Below are 19,989 nucleotides of genomic sequence, written 5' to 3'. Positions count from 1 at the left end.
TGCACCCCGATGTTTATAGCAGCACTATCAACAATAGCCAAATTAGAGAAAAAGCCGAAAAGTCCATCAACTGATGAATGAATAAAGATGTATGTATGTTTGTGTATATATACACAGGCATACACACAAGGGAATATTACTTAGCCATCAAAAAGAATGAAATCTTTCCTTTTGCAACACTGTCAGATGGAGCTAGAGTGTATTATGCTAAGAAAAATAAGTCAGGGAAAGACAAATGCCATATGATTTCACTCATAAGTGGAAGAAATGAAACAGATGAACCATAGGGTAAGAAGTAAAAAAGAGGGGGGAGGCAAATCATAAGACACTTTTTTTTTTAAAGATTTTATTTATTTATTTGACAGACAGAGATCACAAGTAGGCAGAGAGGCAGGGAGAGAGAGACGGGGAAGCAGGCTCCGGATAGCCCGATGCGGGGCTCAATCCCAGCACCCTGGGATCATGACCTGAGCCGAACGCAGAGGCTTTAACCCACTGAGCCACCCAGGTGTCCCTTTAAGAGACTTTTTTAAAAAGATTTTATTTGTTTATTTGAGAGAGAGAGAGCATGAGCAGGGATTGGGGGTGCTGAGAGAGAGGGAGAAGCAGACTCCCCACTGATCAAGGAACCAGACACGGGGCTCAGTCCCAGGAACCTGGGATCATGACCTGAGCAGAAGGCAGATGCTTAACCAGCTGAGCCACCCAGGTGCCCCATGAGACTCTCAACTACAGAGAGCAAACTGAGGGTTGTTGGAGGAGAGGAGGGCAGGAATGGTCTAAATGGGTGATGAGTATTAAGGAGGCACTTGTTGGGGCACCTGGGTGGCTCAGTGGGTTAAGCCTCTGCCTTTGGCTCAGGTCATGATCTCAGGGTCCTGGGATCGAGTCCCGCATCGGGCTCTTAGCTCAGCAGGGAACTTGCTTCCTCCTCTCTCTCTCTCTCTCTCTCTCTCTGTTTGCCTCTCTGCCTACCTGTGATCTGTCTGTCAAATAAATAAAATCTTTTTAAAAATTTTTAAAAAAGGAGGCACTTGTTATGATGAGCACTGGGTGTTATATGTAAGTGATAAATCACGAAACTCTACTCCTGAAACCAATATTAGAGTATATGTTTAACTAACTAGAATTTAAATAAAGACTTTTTTCAAAAAATCAAAAAAAAGAAAATCAGTTTATCAGTAAACCAGGCATACCTTAACTAACAGAACTAAAGACTTTGGGATGGACATCGGGGAGGGTATGTGCTATGGTGAGTGTTATGAATTGTGTAAGACTGATGAATCACAGACCCTTACCCCTGAAACAAATAATACAACATATATTAAATGGGGAAAAAAAAAGAACTAAAGGCTTTGGGTAATTATCTAAAATTATCAAAAATCATGGTCCAGGGGCACCTGGGTGGCTCAGTGGGTTAAACCTCTGCCTTCAGCTCAGGTCATGATCTCAGGGTCCTGGGATCGAGCCCCGCATCAGACTCTCTGCTCAGCGGGGAGCCTGCTTCCCCCTCTCTCTGCCTGCCTCTCTGCCTACTTGTGATCTCTGTCTGTCAAATAAACAAATAAAATCTTTAAAAAAAAAAAAAAAAGAATCATGGTCCAATAGGTTCTTTTAACTAGAAACCAAGACTAAGGATCTAGGCCATTGGAACACCCAGAAATTATGGCCCATAACACACAGCCCAGAGCTGTGCTCAATAGATATTCCTTAGTATTTTTGGTTATTATAAAGTTCTCCCAAGTTGGCCTTTTATGGAAGCACCAAATCTAGTAAGAAGAGCGGATAAGACCAGGGTTTAAATGTTATGTCCTCAACTTAGGAGCGGGTGATCTGGAGAAGTTAGGGAGCTTACGGAGCCACATTTTCCTGAAAGGCAAATGAAAATATGCCCTACTTTACTGCTGTGAAAATTTAATAAGACATCGGGTGTACGAAGTGACTCCACCGTGCCCCGCCCCTGCCAGAGCTCCTTTGGGCTGTCGGTCTCTCCCCGCGGCTCACCGAGGGCCGTCACAGCCCCGCGGGCCGCCCGCTCGGAGGTCGGTGTACGCTTCTGTAGTTCTCTTTCTTCTCCTTCTCCTTCTCTTCCTCCCAGAAAGTCTAAGTTGGAGCCATTTCAAATTTTGGTTCGTGACTAACTGCTGAAGGAAAAACGAAAAATACTCCTTTCAAAATCCCTTTCAGGCCTGCCGGCCTTGGGCCTCGCCTGGTGAAAATAAAATTAGCCCCAGCAGTTGCCAGCCGGAGGCCCCGGAGGCCTTTTGTTCACAAAGCCTCAGAAGCTGTTAGAGAGCCCCGGGGAGAAGCTCTCCCTCTCAGCAACTGGGAACGTCTCATTAGCCATCTTACATGGAGGCTTTGCCAAGGCCCTAACGAGCCACCACGGTGTGTGGGGTCTGGCGAGTCGGTGTGTCACTCGGGACTTCCCGACGAGCGCAGGCAAGCAGCGGAGGGGACCTGTGACCCACGCCTGTGTCACTGTGAGAAGCAAGTCAGCGGAAGCAGGGCTGAATCGGTTGCTTTGTTCTGGGATATGTGATGCCTGACAGCTAGAGCACGGGGGACACAATGTGTGTTTTGTTTTGTCTCGCTTCCATCCTCTTCCAAAATACTGTCAGAAGTCAGCCTGTCACGAGGAATAGACGGACAAAACCAGACGTTGCACAGACATTTAAATACATTACTGCACAAATCTCGTTTTATAAAATATCTTCCTCTAGAGACAGGGAGAGGAGGAACAAACTTTTAAAAAGTTTTCTCCTTTGGTGGGGTCACGGTGGAGGGGTCGTGAGGTCTGTGAATTCTTCTTCAGCGTCCTTTCCCACGCACCCTCAAAGCCTTTTCTGCTTCGAAAAGCTCCCCGGGAGAGGCACCCAGTGGCCCACTTGCTGTTCTCACAGCCTGAGGGTTCCCACTGCGGCGGCCTCCTGTATCTGACCTTCTCCAGCACTGCCAGGCCCTCACCAAACTGGTCCTCTGCTGGAGTCACTGCATATGCACTGGAGGGCAAAAACCCTAAGTGGTCCCAGGGGAGCCTACAACAGGCTCCCCCCGATGAGCCAACAAAGACAAAGCACTTTATTTTACCAGAATGTGTAGAGTTTCAGTGGGCAGTTGGCATGGGCTGAGATGAGCAGCTTTGCCAGCTGGTAGAAAACACACACACACACACACACACACACACACACACACGAGGTCCTCATACCTTACTAGCCTATAAACGCCCCCATCATTGTCAGAGAATAGCCTCTCCCCACCTTGAGTGCGCTCACATTTTAAGGCTACATTTTTATTTTTTTAGGAATTTTTAGACTTAAATTCATTTCGATCTCTTCACCCCTATAAAAACGCCCGTGTGGAGCTAGCCGGCAAGCCGTACCAGAATGAGGAGTGGGGTAGAGTACTCACAACGCAACGTGTCTTAATTCACTTCACGTGTACCTCAGGCGAGAGTAGGGACATCTCCCCTCCCCTCAGAAAGCCGGCCCGGGGCAGAAGGCAGTCGGGCAGCAGCGGCATGGAAGCATACATGTCTGGTTTCAAAACTGACAGAAGCGCGGCGACATTCCCAACGTGATACTGTAAGGAGGGGTCAAGAGGTCCTGCCTGACGAATCACCAGTCACACCGGGACTGGAAAGCCAGCATTCGAGAGCCAGAGACGGACCGTTGTAGGCAGAAGAAACCCCCCAGATGTTCAGAAACCCCAGGGCAGGAAGGAGGATCAGGGAAAACGTCTGTGTCGCTGGAGCAGGGTATGAAGAGAGACCTGCTCCAGGCAAGGTAGGAGAGGTGAGCAGCAGCCGCTCTTAATAGAACGCAACAAGAGCTGACCTGTATTTGTACTTATTATTATATACCAGCATTGTTCTAAGCACTTTACAGTTTTTAACTCATTTAATCCCCACGGCAACACTATGAGGTTGGCATGATTATTCCCCTTTTATAGATAAGGAAGCTGAGGCACAGAAATATTAAATAAAAATGTGCCCATGCTCATGTCCCGAGACAGTGAGGCACCGGGGCATCTAGGTGGAGTGTGGGCTCTTAGCCAATTAGCCGTCCTGCCGGGATTGATTTTTTTTTTTTTTTTCCTTTTTTTGTCATCCTACCAGGATTTTTATTCCAAGTCATTCGCTGAAGATTTAAAGAAGGACTTATGACCTGATCTGCATTTTTTAAAAGAACCTCTTTGGCCTCATTTTGGGAAGTGGATCAGGGAGGGCAAGAGTGGAAGGGGGGTGCCATTAAGAGGCTATTGCATTGACTCATACAGAGATGAGGGTAGAGAAGGAGAAAAATAAACAGGCTGAGATTTGTTTTGGAGACAGAATGTTTATGAATAATCTCCAAATGAGAGTTTCTATATGTGCTCTCCAGTCCTCAGAGATGGTCCAGGCCAAAAATGACACGTGGACCAAAAATACTAAAACAAAAGGTTACTTTTCCTCACACTTACAGAAATGTCAATGTCACGTATAGCTGAAATGAATGTGTCAGGACACGTGTCCAGACAAGTAAACCATTCCCTGAGAGTCCTCTAAGCTTGTGCTTCTCAAACCAGGGTCCAAGTACCCTGGGGGTATGCAGCCTTGTGCTAGGGCGTACAAAGGTTCACAGGATAAGACTCTTCCTAGAATATCAGTATTACTCAAGATGGGGAGATGGAGAACCACACTTCTTTACATATAAGAACATACTTGAAAAGAATGCAAAGTTTGCATGGATTTTAAGATACAGCATAAGAACTGAAAGAATTATTCTTGCCACACTCGAAGTACACTTCCAACTGTACTTGGAGACCATCCTCAAGGACAAAGGTCTAGTTTTGCTATGGGTGGTATCTGGCTTTAAAAAAAAATTAAGCAGCACTGCATCAGGTCAACGACCTGTGACTTTTTCGTATTACGTACACATAGAAAATGGTAATATTATACAAAGCATACAGGTAGAAGAGGATAACGTTTTTCTGAGTGGGAGGGGGTGCTCTATATCTTGGCACTCCTGTAGCAGGCTCTCTGCATACCAGCGAGCCAAGGCATACTGGGTGGGAAGCTCTGGGATGTGTAATGTTAAGAAGTGACCCAGTTTGGGAAGAGTTATTAAGTAATTGGTCAGAATTATCACCTCACCCCATTACCTGAAAGATTTAACACGCCAAGCACCCAAACAGTCACTCTCCATGAGACCGTCCCTGCCACCCTGCCTTGCCACCACTTCCGTTAGGGCGAATTTTTCAAGTGATGTAAGTACTTTCTGCTGTAATTATCCTTCGTCAGTGGCTCTGGGATTGGCATGGGCCCCAAGAAGGTCAGCCAGGGCTCTGGGAGCTCTAAAGTGAGAGGGAGGGACCTAAGTATAATATCCACATAGTAAAGTGCGTTAACCTCACGTGTACAGCCAAATAGAACACAAACGTTCAAGATATAAAACATCTCTTTATAGGTCAGTTGTATCTCAATAAAGCTGGGAGGGGGGAATTTAGAGGGGAGGGAAATGGTACAGAACAATTCCAATATCCCAGAAAACCACCTCATGACCCCTCCCAGTCAATATCCCCCCACCCAGAGTAAGCACCCTTTTGACAGCCACCCCCATAGATCGGTCTTGCCTGTCTCTGAACTTCACACAGATTGACAAATACAGTATGTACTCTCTGTCTGGTCTCTTTTGCTCAACATAGTATCTGAAATTCATTCCTGTTGCTACACAGCAGTGAGTCTTGCTTGTTTATTCTTGTGTGGTATTGCTCTGTATGAGTCTAGCACACTTTCATTCTCTCTAAACCAAAAGAATTAGAAGTACTAGGGTACCCCAATACTGAGAACAAGGAAACAGACACAGAGCCACAAACCCGATGGTTCTCACATTATATAATCCCCAAGTAAATAAGAGGCAGATTACAATTACACAATTATCACAGCATCTAATTATTTCTAAAATTCATACCCCCATTCTAAAAAAGGACTTGGGGCATACATAGTTTTATAGATGGTGTTATGATGCTCTAAACTTACAGTCAGAAAGATTTCCTTCCCCCGGTCACTTTGGGGTGACAGTGGACAAGTACATTTAAAGGAAGTGGAACATATACATATGCTGTAATCAGAAAACTAATTCCAACTAGTAAATTAAACTTTACTGGGTTTTGGGGAACCAGTCTGAACAATGTAAATTCTTCATGATGTTCTGCCCTAGCTGTAAATAATGTAAATAATAATAATAGTAGGGAGTTTCTCTTAAAGTTCACAGCCTATTAATAAAAATCAAAACTAAAAATTACATTGAAATTATGTTTGTCTTTTTTATCTTTAAACTTAAAAGATCACTTGAAAACTTTGTAGGTTATAATTTAGATAACTGTCCACCAGGGAGACCTTGACGTGACATTGTACAGTATAAAAAACCAAAATGTTTAACCAGCACGTGACCATGGGAAAATTGTCTCCTATTGCAAAATAAGACACAAAAGAACGTCCATAAAATCAATTAAGTTTTCACCAGCTGGTTATTGTCAGCTATTCAAGAAAATGTCAGAGGCCCTCCCTTAAAACTTCCTTCCCAGCAGGAATTCTTTTGACAATGACCTCTGTGTAAGATTTTCCTGTTACCATTCTTTTATGATTTTTTTAAAGCATCATGGAGGTGAAGAATTGTTTTGTGTTTACAGTTTTTGAAGTGGTCTTACCTCACATTAGTTTTAATATCACACCTGTAACTTCAATGATTAACATTTTTTATGTTTTCTCTCTTACTGGTGTAATTCATACGCATAAACATACAGACCGGAAACCAAAATTTGATTTCAAGGTGAAGGTCATTTCCCGATGCTTTCTAGGCTTAGGAAATCCACTTGCTTCCCATTGTACAATATTATTTTATCTTGGTTTTCTTATCGTAGTTTTCATATTTACAGTGTGATTTTAATTCAGTAAAGTGCAAACCTGTCTTGAGCTTTCCCACAAAAAAAATATAATAATAATAACCTTCAAAGAGGAGGAGGAGGGGGATGTTGATTCAGCCAAAACAAGAGCTTATTCATTTGCATGCTTTCATTTCTGCTTACTAAAGTGTTATCTAAGGATTTAAATGATCTTAAGAGACACACAGGATTTGCAACTCTTCTTAATTGTATCCTTTTCCTCACAGGGGACCATCTGCCTAAATCTTTGGAAGGATTCTTTATCTACGAAGAAGAGGGTTCTGGAGTTCCAGGTTCCATTAGGAAAGGAAATGATGCCATCGTAGTAGAACAATGGACCGTTATTGAGGTAAACTGCAGTTTTCTGACAATTTAGCTTTACTTTTTTATTTAGTTTCACATGACAAAGATCTTCATGGACTAATCCAGGCAGCATCCTTCAAACACGTGTCTGTGCAGGGTTCAGAATTTCATCACAAAGGTATCACCAGACTTTGTTCGCATTTGTGAAAAGGCGATTTCCTTTACTCAATGTCCCACTCCATTATAAGACAGCAAAATAATTACCTATATCTAGATAGCAGTAGGTCCCCATGCTAATCCGAAGTAAAGTTCCCTGGCACCAAGATTCTCTTGATGCATGCCATGACAACCGGCTAAAACTGAAAAAAACTCAGTCAATAACTACGATTTTATCTCCAAGCAAGCAATGTGACTGACTTTTTATTTACCTTGTGAATTGACTTTCAAAGGCAAAAATATCCAAAAGGTGTTCTCTCTCTCGCCAGGCCAAATATGTACACACAGCATTGTCCTTCCTAGTCAGAGGTGACATTGCTGCTGATGTTGTGCGCTCTGCATTCAGATGTCCCCGAGTGGACTGCCCTTGAGGTGTACAGACTGAATTCAGGTATATCGCGTTGTGTGTATGAGGTCCTCACTGACGGGCTCCTTCGTGGACATGGTTGCAGTTCTGGCCTTCTAAGGGCATAGAGAGAGGCATAGCTCATTTTCAAAGAAACTAGAAATCCCACTGAGGGGGGAGAAAAGGATTTGGGGAGAGAGGTAAAGCTCCAAGTAAAAATCAATTCCAAATGAGTAAAAAGCAGGAAAACGACTCCACATCTAAGCCCCACTCACCTTTCACTTCCCCATCTCCACTCCCTACTCTTGTCCTCCCTTCCCAATCCCTCGACCAGTGCTTCTAAAACTGTGGTCTATAAACTACTTGGACCCAAATGACAAGGGAGCTTTTTCAAATGCAGGTCCCCAAGCCCCGTATCTTAAAGTCTGATGCCTGAGCAAGACCAGGGGAACAAGAGAGAAGGAAGGCGCAGACTCTGGAGAACCATATGGAAACCTCTCTCCACGCTGATCCCCAGTGTTTCTACCTTGGTTCAGGGTTAGAAGGCAGCAGGTAGCAGAAAATGAAGGAAGAGTGCAGCTGGTGAAACCGTGTTTCGTGGAGCTTGAATTCCCTTTCCTGTCACACCCACCTCCCTTCATCGTAATCCCCGGTGTAGCGGGTTGTCTTTGCCTTTAAGACTGTGAGCGCTTATGCTTATTCACACAGGGGTATGAAATCAAAACGGATTACGGCCCCCTGCTGCACACTCTGGCTGAGTTTGGATGGCTCCTGACAAGCGTGTTGCCTACACCTGTACTAAGACATGACAGGTAATGCCAAAGGATCCTTACAAACTCTCATTTATTCCTAAAACATAGCTCATTTGTTAGAGAACTCAGTTCAACGAATGCTTATTTCATGTCTACAAAAGGTATTTCACCGAACTTCCAATCTGATCTCATGAACCTTGGAGATCAGCTCATCTAATCCCCTCCGGTTGTAGATGTACCAGCTACGACATCTCCTTCGGGCAGGGGCGCGGGCAAGCTCGGGTTCACCAGGCAGAACCGGGCAGGGGTGTGGAGACTGACCCCAGCTCAGGGCCACTCAAGATACCAGCTCTTGCTAGAGTGCAGATCGAGTCGACCTCAATCAGCAAAACAGAACAACTCGGCCCCCTCTGTAGACCCTTTGTCCTCTTCGGTACTGTGTGTGCAAATGTGCCCTCGCCACAGTGCACAGCCAGCGTCAGGACCGCAGTGCAGACCGGGAGGCCCAGATGCAGAGGCACAGGCCCTGCGGCCTCCCCCGCCTCCAGTGAGGTGGCTCAGCGCCCCCCACCCCCCACCCCCGCCCCTGCCAGACTCGTTAGCTGTTCGTGCTCAAATGAAGTGTGCGCATTAGAACCAAAGTGCCTTTACTTCCCCAATACCAACCTTTCTTATTTCTTTTCCTGGGAAGGAAAAAACGAATCGTACCTTTTTTTAAGAGAGAGAAAGACAGAAACCAGTAAGTCTTCTATATAAAGTGCTTTGCTGTCCCAGGGACTCAGCCATGTTCCCTCTACCTTCTTTGGCTTCCAGAAAATGATTGAGTGCCAGCCTGGCTCTGCCTGGGCATGGCTGCCTGCAGAGGACAGCACAGTGCCAGTGGCCTTCCCCTTCAGCGGCCTCAGGGACCCACCGACCAACACTGAGTAACTGTCAGGGGTAAAGGCGGCAACTCCTTTCTCAGTCTCACCCACCCTCCCGCCTTCTCTGGGTTTTCCAGCCCAGGATTTACCCCTGTCCGGTATCCCAACTTCCTCACAAACTTTAAAACATGTGATTGCCATGGCTTTATAATAAAACCGCATCTTCTTCAGACAGGGAGAGGGACAAAGATTGATGCAGAGTAAAGATACTCAAGCTTTGAAAGGAGGGGTTAGATAAGCAATTGGTCTGCTTTTCGTCTCAGGGATCTGTTGGTAATTGTTCCCAGATGACGAGTGACAACTCCCTGACGCATTATTTCCCAACTTTTTAAACCTGGGACATTCCTGTTAGGTCACAGTACAGAGATAATTCTCAAGATGTGGTCTTCAGACCAAGCAGCATGGGCCCCCTGGGGACCCCATGCACAGACAAGTGCTGGAGGCCCACCCCAGTGGAACAGTCAGAAGCTTCGAGGGTGAGACCTGTGAATCTGCATTTTCACAAGTCCCTGAAGCTCCTTAACTTTAGAGGAATTTTGCAGAAGGTAGTGAGAAAGGAACACCTCATCCCTGCCTTTCTACCCCGCACAATCATGCCCAAGCATTGATCTATTCCACTCCCCACCCCCTCCGAGTGACTTGTGTATGCGGCCTTCTCATCTCTTTTTGGTGATTCTCACAGGTGTATAATTTAGGGTGTCATCTAGCTCATTACTCTGAATTCTGAACCTTCCATTTTCCTTTTTCATCAATGAAAAATATATTTATCTTTCCATTTACTCAGGGATTCTGCTCTCATGAGTCTAAGTTTTTCTTGGGACACCTGGCTGGCTCAGTCAGTAGAGCATGTGACTCTTGATCTCGGGGTCCTGAGTTCAAGCCCCATATTGGGAGTGGAGCCTACTTAAAATAAAAACTTTTTAAATATTTTCTTAAAGTGGTATGAATGACTGATTGGGCACGGATTAGTTCTAGCCTACCAGGCTGGGCTGGGGCTCCTCCAGCATCTCCTGCTTCCGGTTGGTTTGGGGATGAGGACAGGACTGAGACTGAAGGTGGGAAGGAAAAGCCCTCGAGTATAATGTGAAGGGAGAGGGTGGCGGAACCTGGAGCCACAGCTGACCTGACCATCTTGTCCAGCGTGTCAAACTCCATAAGGTCACAGGCTGTCCCCATTGAGTAGAAGGCTCGGCTCGCTGGAAAGAGGAGTGGCTGCACGTTGTTTCTGAAGCAGAGGTAGCGCCACTATCTCACCACCATCCCAGCTTCTCCTGTCCCCTTAGGACGCTTGAGGCACCATGGGGTCAGAGCAGGGCTCTCAGGCCCTCCTTGTGAAGCCTCATCTAATGTGTAATTAAAGAAGCAAAAAAGCTAGTTGCAGGACTGCCTATTTAACGACTGTTTGTAATAGCAAAAAACTGGACGCAATATCAATGTCTATCGAAAGGAGTGGTGTGTGTGAGGGCTAAAAAGCTGCACAGCAAATTCTAGCAAATGGTCAGCTCCTGGGATTACGGATGGGGGTCAGGACTACTTTGTCTTTATACGTTTTCTGTGATTTGACTTCTTACAAGGAATACATATCTATTCTGTGATTTAAAAAAAAAAAAAAAACAAACGATTTTAGGGGCGCGGGTGGCTCAGTGAGTTAAGTGTCTGCCTTTGGCTCAGGTCATGATCCCGGAGTCCTGGGACTGAGCCCCACATCGGGCTTCCTGCCAGCAGAGAGTCTGCTTCTCTCTCTGCTCCTCCCATCACTCCTACTCTCACTCTCCCTCTCTCTCAAATAAATAAGATCTTTAAATACATACACACATACATACAATTTTAAAAAGTAAAAAAAAAAAAAAAATCAATCAATTAATGAAAAGATGTGAAAGCTATAGGTAGTGTCTGTCTTGAAGGAGCCTGTGGCTGGTTAAGCTTGAATTTAGTACATAACCAGGCTTGCACTCAGGTTGAGGCAGGTCAAGCTTACGTACCTCAGCAAGTGCAGGTTGTACAAAGAGCAGTGAAAAGGAGAGGATAGACTTCCAATTTAGATGGAATCTTCACTTAGTAATGAGATTAAAAAAGCATCCCCACTTAGCAGATCCCCACTTAGAATCTGCTATTTACCCTGGATAGAAGATAGTAGAAAAATACTTTTTTTTTTTAAGATTTTATTTATTTATTTGACAGAAAGAGATCAGAAGTAGACAGAGAGGCAGGCAGAGAGAGAGAGAGAGAGGGAAGCAGGCTCCCTGCTGAGCAGAGAGCCTGATGCGGGACTCCATCCCAGGACCCTGAGATCATGACCTGAGCCGAAGGCAGCGGCTTAACCCACTGAGCCACCCAGGCGCCCTGGAAAAATACTTTTTAACAACAATCACCCTTATGCATCAAGGCACACTAGGATAAACTACTGTTTATTCTACTGTTCTCCCATATGCAAGGAACATCATGTAATATTGATATTTATTTTGTTCCTTCACTTTTTGTAACTTGGGTCCTTTCAGGTGTCTGCAAGGCCTAGGATGAAAGTGAAAGTTCACTGTTATTATCTGGTAACAAAGACGATTGGTAAAACCTGTTACTCCTCCACTTTGTCCAAATATGCTCTCCTGCCGCGGTCACATCTTGTCTCGGCAGCTTCAGTGCGCACAGAGGTTGTCCTCTCTGTCGGCCGCGCACCTTCAAACATAAAGAGAAATACTACAGACGTTCATGTTGGTCAAGGTAGAGGGTAGAGCCGAAAAGTTTTTTGGTCTCTAAAACTAGGAGAGTCCAGGCTGTGAACTGAGAACAGCTCATTTTAATTACAGCCTCACCGTGAACTAGCCATGGGACCCTGGGAAGTCACCCAACCTCCGTAAGTCTCATTTTCCTCATCTGGAAAATGGTACAATAATATCAACTTCACTGGATTGTCATAATGATTCAGCAAGACCATACCTGCAAATACCCACGCCAGAGGCTCTGCAAACCAGGCCAATAAGTTAGAGCTATCGTATGGAAACCAATCCTTTAGCAGAGCCAAAATCCTGAAGAAACTGAACCTAATTATACTAATTACACAAGGGTGATCACTCCACCTGTCCTAAATCAGGATATTCCAGAAAATGTAGATACCATAGTTCACTCTATGCCAAATCAGCCCTAAGGATTACAAGCCAAATAAAGGAACAGAAATAAATAACAGCTATAAAGATACAGACTTACAGGGCACGAGGGTGGCTCAGTTGGTGAAGCGACTGCCTTGAGCTCAGGTCCTGATCCCAGGTCCTGGGATTGAGTCCCACATCAGGCTCCTCCTGCTCTTCTGGGAGCCTGCTTCCCCTCCCTCTCTGCCAGCCACTCCACCTGCTTGTGCGCTCTCTCTCTCTCTCTCTGTCAAATGAATAAATAAAATGTTTTAAAAAAAGAGAGAGAGAGAGAGAGAGAGAAAGATATAGACATACAAGTATACCCGCACCGAGAAAAGCCAATATTTGTTATGATCTTTTGGGAGCGCCCACATGTCTGCAAACATGACTTAGAACCAACCATTGCCAATAAAAATTTTCTTCTTTAAATGTTTTTGCCTCTTACACAACAGTAGTGTCTTAAGCAATTTCAACTTTTCCCCACTCTTCTGTCACTTAAACCATAACTTGAATGGTCTATACATAAGGTATTTTCCTCCCATTTCTTTCATTACTCAATTATATTGTTACTGGATTGCATAAAAGTAGTTTCCCAGTGTGTCCTTACACTAAGGTTGTTGCTTCATTATCCTAGGCAATATCACACCACCAACGTTTAAAGCGACATTGCCATGGAAACTTCATAATGTGGTAATCAGATAGCACTACATTATTCCGGGATTTTTGTTGTCAGCTGTGAAAACTTGCCAGAATCCCTTCTTAATCGTTATCACTATGTAATTATACAAATGGGCCCAATTCTTTTCTTTTCCAGAAATCAAGATGAAAATTGACACTAAACTCTTAGGGCAAATCTGGTAGAGGATCAAATTACCTCAACGAGCAGCTAATATTGCCGACCTTAAAATAATCACCAGAATAAAATGCGAGAGGAGCCCAAGTTCCCTCCTCTGTCTGGCTATCTCAAACCAGCAAGGTCACTCCCCTCTTCCTGAATAATAATCTGGAAAGGGAGAAGGGAGGGAGCATTTTAACAAGAACCCAAGGTGATTCTGATGTACTTTCAGAACACTGAATTATAGCCTTACAGAGAGAGAAAGCAAACACAAAACAGAAGAAAGGTGTATACCCTCGTTTTTATCTTAGAAGACAAAATTTAAAGACAGGGTCTTTTGGGTACCATGAATCAAGTTATACTGTTCCAAGAATACAAAAAATCTGGTCCTTAGGAACAAGACCTGAATAACAAAAAGAGGAAACTGTCTTCTCTCTGTGATGGGGTGAGAGGGGGGCCTGCTCCATCTTGCATTCTCCGCAGCCCTGTGGTCACCACAGCCCAGAAGCACGAGAAGTCTATGCAGCCGTTTGAGACACTTAAGTGCCCCCGTGATTTCCTCTCAACCCTCAAGTGGCAGCCAAAGCCGGGGCTGCATATTTATAGACAGGCGAGGGACAGGCTAGGGCTTCATGTCTGGTCCGTTTTAATGCAGTTCTCTCCCCTTCTAATTTAAATTCTGTAGAAACAGTACGCTGTAATTCAGAGTTAAGTTCATAGTAATCGTGCAGTGAGCAGCATTCTGATAAGGCCGCGTCTTTTTAAATAATCTGTTTGTCTCCTGCAGATATTTCCAGTTGTCCCTTCCTCATCTGAACTTGACGTTGTAACATTTTTCAGGCAGAGAGGTTGGGAGGAGCTAAACTGTGGGAGTGCTCTTTTTAGTTTTGTAACACAAGCACACTAACGTGAGTATGACCCTAAGAAACAAACCAGGGTCATCAGGCAAAGGAACTTTGTGACTAAGCACATAGATATAAAAAGGTGCATGCTAAAATTGAGTTTTATAATTTTGCTTTTAAAAAAGTGAGTTTTATTTCCTGTTTTAAAAGCAAGAATTTACTCAATTATCTGAGTTGCAAACATTAAACATGGCAACTAATGAATGAATGAAATGATGCAAAACTAATCAGAAAAATAAATTAACCTAACAATTCTATTTCCTCTAGTCTAATGGATTTTGGAACCAACAATGAACGCTTTTGTAAGAGCACATTTGTTTCATAAATGACCAGGCAGTTGTAGATAACCAGTTCATTTGGAACCAGCTTAGCTGTATTCAAACCGAACCACATTTTCACATTTTATTTTAAAATGTTCTTTCAGTTCAACTCAAATATCTACTGAGGGCCTGGTATGTACAAGGCAATATTTTACCCACTCTAGAGGCTGACTGTGGCCTCATAGTTGGCTTGGAGACACAACACAGTTACAAGTAACTAACGCAGCTACCCTTGAAACTAATAATACACTGTATATTAACTAACTGAAGTTAAATTAAAAAAAAATTTTAAACACACAGACAAGTAACAATACAGAACCGACTGTGACAGGTGCCTCCGCAGAGGGCTAGAACATGTATTCTCAGGAGCAGTGATACTGCCCCGGGGCAGTGAAAATTGGTTGTGGGAGGAGGTGAAAAAAATCTTAAGATACTACAGTGGTTTGTGGCCCTCTAAAAGGTCACAGAACATAAACACAAACACAGCATATCTTTAGTATTAAATTTTTTTTTAAGATTTTATTTATTTACTCGACAGACAAAGATCACAAGTAGGCAGACAGGCAGGCAGAGAAAGAGGGGGAAGCAGGCTCCCCGCTGAGCAGAGAGACTGATGTGGGGCTCGATCCCAGGACCCTGAGACCATGACCTGAGCCGAAGGCAGAGGCTTTAACCCCCTGAGCCACCCAGGCACCCCAGTATTAAAATTTTTATTTATTTATTTATTTTTTAGAGCGAGAGATTGAGAGTATGAGCAGGAGGGGAGGGGCAGAGGGACAAGCAGACTCCCTGCTGAGCAAGGAGCCAGACTCAGAGCTCCCTCCCAAGACCCTGAGATCCTGACCTGAGCCAAAGTCAGACACTTCACCAACTGAGCCACCCAGGTACCCCTCTTTAGTATTAAAATTTAAAGGGGGCAAAGGGGACACGGTGCCCCTGGCTCAGTCAGTGAAGCCTCTGACTTTGGCTCAGGTCAGGATCTTAGGGTCCTGGCTCTACACTCAACAAGGAGTCTGCTTCTCCCTCTCCCTCTGCTCCTCTCCCTGCTCCTCCTCTCTCTCTCTCTCTCAAATAAATAAATAAAATCTTTAAAAAAAATTTAATGGGGGATGTGGGAAATTAGAGGAAAAATATCTAAAAAGAAATTAGAGGAAAAATATCTAAAAAGTCTTCTTGAGGAAGTGATAATGAAAGAGTTGAGCAGAAGACAGGTGATATGCTTGAGGACTTCAGTGAAGGAGGAGGGCTGGGCTAAGAAAACTGTGGTGTCTGAGGGAGACCTTCAGGAAAGAACAGATCTCCCCAAAGCAGAGGAGAGGAGAATACGCCCGATGGCAGACAGGGCTAAGTATTTATCACTCAGTTTCACCTCCCGTAGCAGCATTCATCTAGTGGCCGCCTCTAACACTCTAAAACACAAGGATTCTGAGACTAGAACCAGGCTTAGCAAGAAGGAACACAATGACCGGTTAGTGACGTCTGCCACGTGCGCAGAAGGCGGGAGGTTGATGTGTGAGCACCCCAAGTTATCTCCTTTCTCTGGCAACCTTAAGCAAAAACAAATTAACAAACAAACAAGAGAAAACAGGAATGTGCAAGATATATTCAAGGAAAAGTGAATACAGGCCGATGAATTCCTAAAGACCTCCTCTAATTTAAAACCCAAAGAATTCAAGACTGATTTTTGCCAGATAATAAATGTGAAAGGGGAGGGAGCATATGTATCACGTGTAAACCTACAAACATTCTCCCTCACGTCACCATTGCATGTACTCCTGAAACAGTCTGTCTTCAACACACACGGAGGAAGTACCCAAAACACAAATGGGGGTAACTGTAACCAGTTGTGTAATTTCCACTGGACAGTCCACCTGCTATTGGTGCCTTAGAAGCACCCTGTGTATTTCCTACTCTCTTCACTCAGGGGTAACATCCCAGTTTTTAGGATAATCACTTCCGTGCTTGGCCTAAGAGTTTGATCATTCATGTATGTATACCTAAACAATGCTGGTTTTGAAATACATACATATATGTACACACACACACACATATATAAAATATACTTCAACGTGTTGTTTCTTTCACTTAACATTGTGAGATTTACCCTTGTTGTTTCCTGTAGCAATTTATTAATCCATCCTGCTTACTGGTGATGGCGTTGCCTCCAACGCTCGGTTCTGACAAGCAGCGCTGTCCTGGACATGAGCAGGGATCCTAGTGCACAGGGCCACGACCTTCTCAAGGGTATAGAACTAGAAGTGGAAGTGCTGGGCCATAGGGCATTTCTTTAGCTTTATTAGATAAATGCCAAACTCTTTCCAAGTGGAACGTTGCAGTTTGCACTCCTAACCACAGAACAGGAAGTCCCTATTGCTCCAATAAAAATATTGTCAGATTTTTAAATTTTGCCATCCTAGTGTGGATACAGTATGATCTCAGTGTGGTTTTAATTCGTATTTACGTAGTTACTACTGAGATTAAGCATATTTTCATGTTTATTGGCCACTTGGATTTTTCTTTTGTAAAGAATCTATTTAAATCTTTCTCCTACATTTGAAGTTCTATTTATAAGACTTTTTTATATATATATTGGATATAAGTCCTTTATTTGTTACATGTGTTGAAATTATCTTCCCTAATTCTTTGTGGCTTGTCTTTTTACTCTTTTTGTGATATCTTTTGATTAACAGAAGTTTTTAATTTTAAAATAGGCAAATGTATCTATCTTCACCCTTCTTGGTATATTAAGAATAATCTTCCCCAGGGCACCTGGGTGGCTCAGTGGGTTAAAGCCTCTGCCTTTGGCTCAGCTCATGATCCCAGGGTCCTGGGATAGAGCCCTGCATCGGTCTCTCTGCTCAGCAGGGGGCCTGCTTCCTCCCCTCTCTGTCTGCTTCTCTGCCTACTTGTAATCTCTGTCTGTCAAATAAATAAATTAAATCTTAAAAAAAAAAAAGAAGAAGAAGAATCTTTCCCTATCCTAAAGCAGGAGAAAGGGGAAAGGGGAGAAGTGAATTATTTTTACATTTGGCTGTAATATGAGACATTTTAATATCTCTAATTAACATAAAATTCTCTAGGTACAGTTATCATAAGCTGGTGTACCTAAAGAGTAAGTTTTGTGAGGAGAAGGAAGAGTTAAAGCTTAAAAGAGTCATACTAAACATGAATGAACATCATAGATGTAAAAATACCTAAGAAGCCTTTTATTTCGCCTCCAAGACTTTGCTCACTTGTATGATTTTTTTTTTTCTAATGCATGTTCTGGACACCAATACATTATCATAGAAACCGAATGACCACTTTTTCCTAAAGTATTTGAGTCTTCAAATATTTACTGAGCACCATTTAGAAAGGGGACCTTCTGGGGCGCCTGAGTGGCTCAGTGGGTTAAAGCCTCTGCCTTCGGCTCGGGTCATGATCTCAGGGTCCTGGGATCGAGCCCCGCATCGGGTTCTCTGCTCAGCAGGAAGCCTGCTTCCCCCCACCCCCTGCCTGCCTCTCTGCCTACTTGTGATTTCTGTCTGTCAAATAAATAAATAAAATCTTTAAAAAAAAAAAAGAAAGGGGACCTTCTGCTAGTTAACATGCAAGATGCAGAGGTAGGGAGATAAGATCCTCAGGGAGCTCAGACGTGGTAGCAGGGAAACGTGTACCCCGGGAAAGGGAATGAGCTCTGTGTGATGTTCCATGGGGGCCTCAAAAGGGAGGTGTTGCTCTTCAGTTGAAGACTGAAGACTGAAGACTTTCTGCAGGAGGTCATCCTCAAAATGAATCTCAAAAGATGAGCAGCCCGGAAAGAGGCAGAGCTGGGCCACGGGCACTCCAGTGGGAGAATGCCACAAACAGGAATTCCGAGATGAGCCATGAGCGACTGACAATTCACACAGGACTATCGATCTTGGGGTTTTTTACATTTTAAAGAACGTAGAAAGACGCTCCCATCTACCCACAAATTCTAAGTGCTTCAGCTCTGTTTCAAAGATCCGTGAGGGGCACCTGGGAGGCTCAGTCCGTTAAGCGTCTGCCTTCAGCTCAGCTCCCGGTCGCAGGGTCCTGGGATTGAGCCCCACACCGGGCCTGACGAACGGGGATCCTACTTCCCCTTCCCTCTGCCTGCTGTCCTCCCTGCTCGGGCTCTATCTCTGCCAAACGAATATATAAAATCTTTAAAAAAAAAAAAAAAAAAAAAAAAGATGTTTGAAATCATAAGCAAATATTGGACCAAACACAAGTTCATGTTGTCCTCATAACTTCCTGCAAAAATAATCTACAAGTTTAAGTATCACTAAAGATACTATCACACTGTGATAGAGCTGCTTTTCAGTCTTGTTTTTGTGCTTGTTTTAAGTAATGCTGTTCACTCTTAACTGAATTCATGGGGTAAATTTTTTAAGTCACAGTTTCATAATACACCTTATATGTGGTACTTAAATGCCAAACGGGCCAATAACTTACTTACTCCTGTCTCTCCTTCCTTTTGCCATACGAACACCAGAACCTGTGCGGTCTCTTTAAACAGTCTAATTGGCCCAAGGGAAAAAGGAACACTTGTCTTTATTTTCTTCATTATTCTCCGGTACAACTCCTAAACATTATAAGCTGAAATGATACATTTGGGAGATGCTACATGATGTCTGAACTTCTGCAAAACAGTCTGTGCTTATCCATTCATTACGAAGTTTTCCAGTCAGAATGGAATTAAATTAGGCCACTCCTCTCTGTAGTCAAGGCTTTACTGAGTTCATTCTACATTTCTTTTTTTTTTTTTTAAGATTTTATTTATTTATTTGACAGAGAGCAAGACAGCAAAAGAGGGAGCACAAGCAGGGGGAGTGGAAGAGGGAGAAGCAGGCTTCCCACCGAGCAGGGAACCAGACGTGGGACTCAATCCTAGGACCCCAGGATCACAACCCGAGCAGAAGGCAGACGCGTAACAACCAAGTCACCCAGGCGCCCCTCTACATTTCTTGTATAGATAGTATGGTGTTGTAGGAAACAGAGGAGACTCCAGACAAAACTCCGAAAAAACTCTGGGTCTCAATTTCATTATCCATAAAATGAGGAAAATAATATCTTCCGTGCTCACCTTAAAGAGCAATCCTAAGGGGGTGTCTGGCTGGCTCAGTCAGTGGAGGGTGCACGTCTTGAGCTCACCGTTGTTTCGTGCTCCAGCCTGGATGTAGAGATTACATAATAATGAAATCTTTTTAGAAGGTGGGGGCTATGATAAGAAACAAGCGTGCTCATTTACATGGAAAGGACTCAGTACATCAAAAGCAAACACAAATCCAAGTTACCCTTCTTAGTTCAGTCCGTGAGGTCTTCTGCTGTTGGAAGTCG

General features: G+C 43.9%; 1 protein-coding gene across 1 annotated transcript in view; it reads left to right on the top strand.

Annotated features, from left to right (window-relative positions):
* LOC111142932 (raftlin family member 2) overlaps nt 1–19,989 on the top strand; it is a 71,010-nt gene that overhangs the window by 32,710 nt on the left and 18,311 nt on the right. Inside the window, exons 6-7 of the mRNA XM_022496297.1 lie at nt 7,152–7,273; nt 8,498–8,601. Coding sequence (XP_022352005.1) covers nt 7,152–7,273; nt 8,498–8,601 — 226 coding nt within the window. The remainder of the gene's footprint in view (nt 1–7,151; nt 7,274–8,497; nt 8,602–19,989) is intronic.

The sequence above is a fragment of the Enhydra lutris genome, unplaced genomic scaffold, assembly GCF_002288905.1.
Source record: "Enhydra lutris kenyoni isolate GAN:26980312 unplaced genomic scaffold, ASM228890v2 scaffoldscaffold1, whole genome shotgun sequence".
NCBI classification, from domain to species: Eukaryota; Metazoa; Chordata; class Mammalia; order Carnivora; family Mustelidae; genus Enhydra; species Enhydra lutris.
The sequence above is the reverse complement of the archived record's forward strand: the minus strand, read 5'-3'. Positions and strand labels throughout refer to the sequence as shown.